The 2,818-nt window shown below is 37.0% G+C and overlaps 1 protein-coding gene across 1 annotated transcript; it reads right to left on the bottom strand.

The window, feature by feature from the left end:
• Window positions 1-469: 469 nt before the first annotated feature.
• Window positions 470-1,900, bottom strand: LOC128984324 (piggyBac transposable element-derived protein 4-like). The gene has a single exon (XM_054403631.1). It carries the CDS (start codon window positions 1,898-1,900, stop codon window positions 470-472), a length of 1,431 nt encoding a protein of 476 aa, XP_054259606.1.
• Window positions 1,901-2,818: the final 918 nt, after the last annotated feature.

Below are 2,818 nucleotides of genomic sequence, written 5' to 3' on the forward strand. Positions count from 1 at the left end.
TAATTGTACTTATGAAACTTTTAAGAAATAATAAAAAAAAACTGCTTATAACATAAATAGAACAAGATCAAAAAGGTTGGCAAAATATTACACATACAAACAGAAACAACTTTTTTAAATGGGTTAGGCCTAGGGCATTCTTTTTCTAACACATATAAGTAAGTCCATTTTATATTTAGAATACATTATGAGAAAAAGGGAAATATTTTAATTAAATATTTAAGTCGTAAACTTAGTAAAGCTATACTGACAAAAGTTAAGCGGATAGTGAGTGATACTCCTTTTTAACTGCACGGGGTAACCGGAACAACAATGACTATTGATAAAACAACGTATGAAATTCACAATAAATGTTATTCTAATAACCCCATATTTCTAATATAATGTTCCACTAGAACAATTAAAAAAATATTGTAGGCCTACTAAATTCAACAATAATTACAAATCCTAAATACATCTTTAGAATGTATTAGTTTTTTACCTTCTTGTCGGTATGGTACCTTTCAAAACATTGACCAATACACAGTCCAGGTTCTTTCTCACACGTTTTGCAGAAGTATCGTGTTCGTTTTCTTGTTCCAGCAGCACTTCTGTCACTGCAAACACAACAGTCCTTCGCTGCCTTGCCCGGTCCGATGGGATAGAGAAGGTGTAGTTTCCCATTCAATCTTTCGTCTTCGTCCATGTTAGATGGTCTTCCCCTTTTCTTTACATTCCTCACATTCCCCACCAGTTCTTTGATTAACTCCTTCCTGAACTTTCGTTGTCTCATTTTCCCTTGGCACTTATCCATATTGTAAAGTAAATAAGCGTTGACAATTGCAGTTTCGAGTAACCAAAAGAATACTTTCCTCCACCACTTGATTGATTTCCTCGTAAAACTGTAAGATGATATGTATTGATCGGCTATGTCGACTCCACCCATCGACTGGTTGTATTCACACACAACTCTTGGCTTCTTGATTTCTTCTATTTTACCTCTCTTTTTTACTCTTCTTATTGTCTCAACACTAGTATCGTAAAGCGAGCTCAGCATTACCACTAAATTAGTGTCCCTCCAAAGTAGAAGATTGTATTTATCATCTTTGCGGAAAGCTTTGATATCGCCTCTCTTTAACTCCAACTTTGGCACTTCTTTCTTTTGTTTTTGATTCTTCTTTCCTTTTCTTGCATTCTTAGATTTACTCTTCCTTTTTGGTCTGACTTGCTCCGGCAATCCCTTCCTTTGCCTCATAATGGTACCTGTTATATGCACTTTCATTTCATATAAAGCTTCAGCTAAGTCAACGTTTGTATAAAATCTATCGGTAAACACGTGCAAACCTTCACTGCCATAATCATATCTGAGCTTATTCACCAAATGCAAAACTACTCGACTGGTGACACCCAGATCTTGCCGTTCCATTCGGTCTGTGGTGGACTTTCCAAAATAGGGCTCTAGTGCACAAATGTAACCTGAGCTTGACTCTGAAAGGACAAAAACCTTTATCCCCCACTTGGTAGGTTTGTCTTTATTGTAAACTTTGAAGAGTATTTTCCCCTTATATCCGATCGTGCTCTCGTCTACGCTGACCTTATTTTTCGGCACATAGTATTCCCTAAACTCTTTGTCCAAGTACAAAACTACATTTCGAACTTTACCGAAGCGTGTCAAAGTGCCAAGTCGTGGCCCGTTTGGCGGAGGACTGAGGTGTAGATTCCAAAATATTTGAAGGAATCTTTCTCTAGAAAAAAAGTCTTTAAAAAAAGGTTGATAATCCACCCAATCCGTAGAAAAGTAGTCGTCAATTTCAGGCTTAGCGTTCATTCCCATGTTTATAATGACACCAATAAACGCCTTCATTTCATCTAATGTCACATCTTTCCAAGACCACCACATTGACCTTTTCTGTAAAGGCATACTTTCTTTAATCTTTTCATTTGCATACCTATTGGTTTCGTCTACAGTTTCAGTAAGTAACTCATCTGTAAAAAAAAGCTGGAAGAAACCTAAGGGTGTTTCTGGTTCGTCTCCTGGAGGTGGTTTATATCCACTTTCGTTCCGATAAATAAATTCATTAAATGGAACATCACTCTCAACCCAATCCCTCCACAATACTTAATTTTCTTGGTTTCACCTTCGTTTTCAACTGGTACTACGTCAGTTGGCTCTCCTAAACTGCCATTATCCTCAACTAACTGATCGTTTTGTTCTAGAGAAATATTCTCATTTTCATCATCCATTATATTAGTGCTGTTTAAGTATTCTCTATACAGTTCATCTATTATTTCATCTTCATTCACTGGGTCATTTTCAAAATTATCTGTCTCTGAACGAAGCTCACTTACCACATCTTGTTCAAACTGTTCTCCTATGTTCGAGTCGATGTCACTTTCATGGTCCGAATCACTGCCACACTCACTTTCCCCTTCAAGCGCATTACGAATTTCGTCGGAATTTAATGTTGTTTCCATATTAAAAAATAAGAAAACTTGGAAAATTACGTATAATAATAATTATCAGGCATATAAGCCGAAGACTACACAGCATAAGACAAAGCGCTAAACTAACCGTTGTTGTTTACTGTTTACATTAGAAAGCAACAGCCAAAATTTGAGCCCGTTGCATTCTGGGATTAGTCTAGTTTTGAAATCCACCGTCAGATTTCAGCACAGTACAGTAGAAAGAATATTAAATGTTGTAAAAGTATGCATTGTCACTGTCCACACACAGTGGACATGCGAGCGTTCACGATCGCATGCGCCATTTAACTCTGTCCACTGAGTGTGGACATGTGAGCGCTGAGGATAAGTGTGACAAAAAAAATCCTAGCTGGTG

Source organism: Macrosteles quadrilineatus, unplaced genomic scaffold, assembly GCF_028750875.1.
Source record: "Macrosteles quadrilineatus isolate MER2022 unplaced genomic scaffold, UCM_ALF_1.0 Scaffold_2__2_contigs__length_208266976, whole genome shotgun sequence".
NCBI classification, from domain to species: domain Eukaryota; kingdom Metazoa; phylum Arthropoda; class Insecta; order Hemiptera; family Cicadellidae; genus Macrosteles; species Macrosteles quadrilineatus.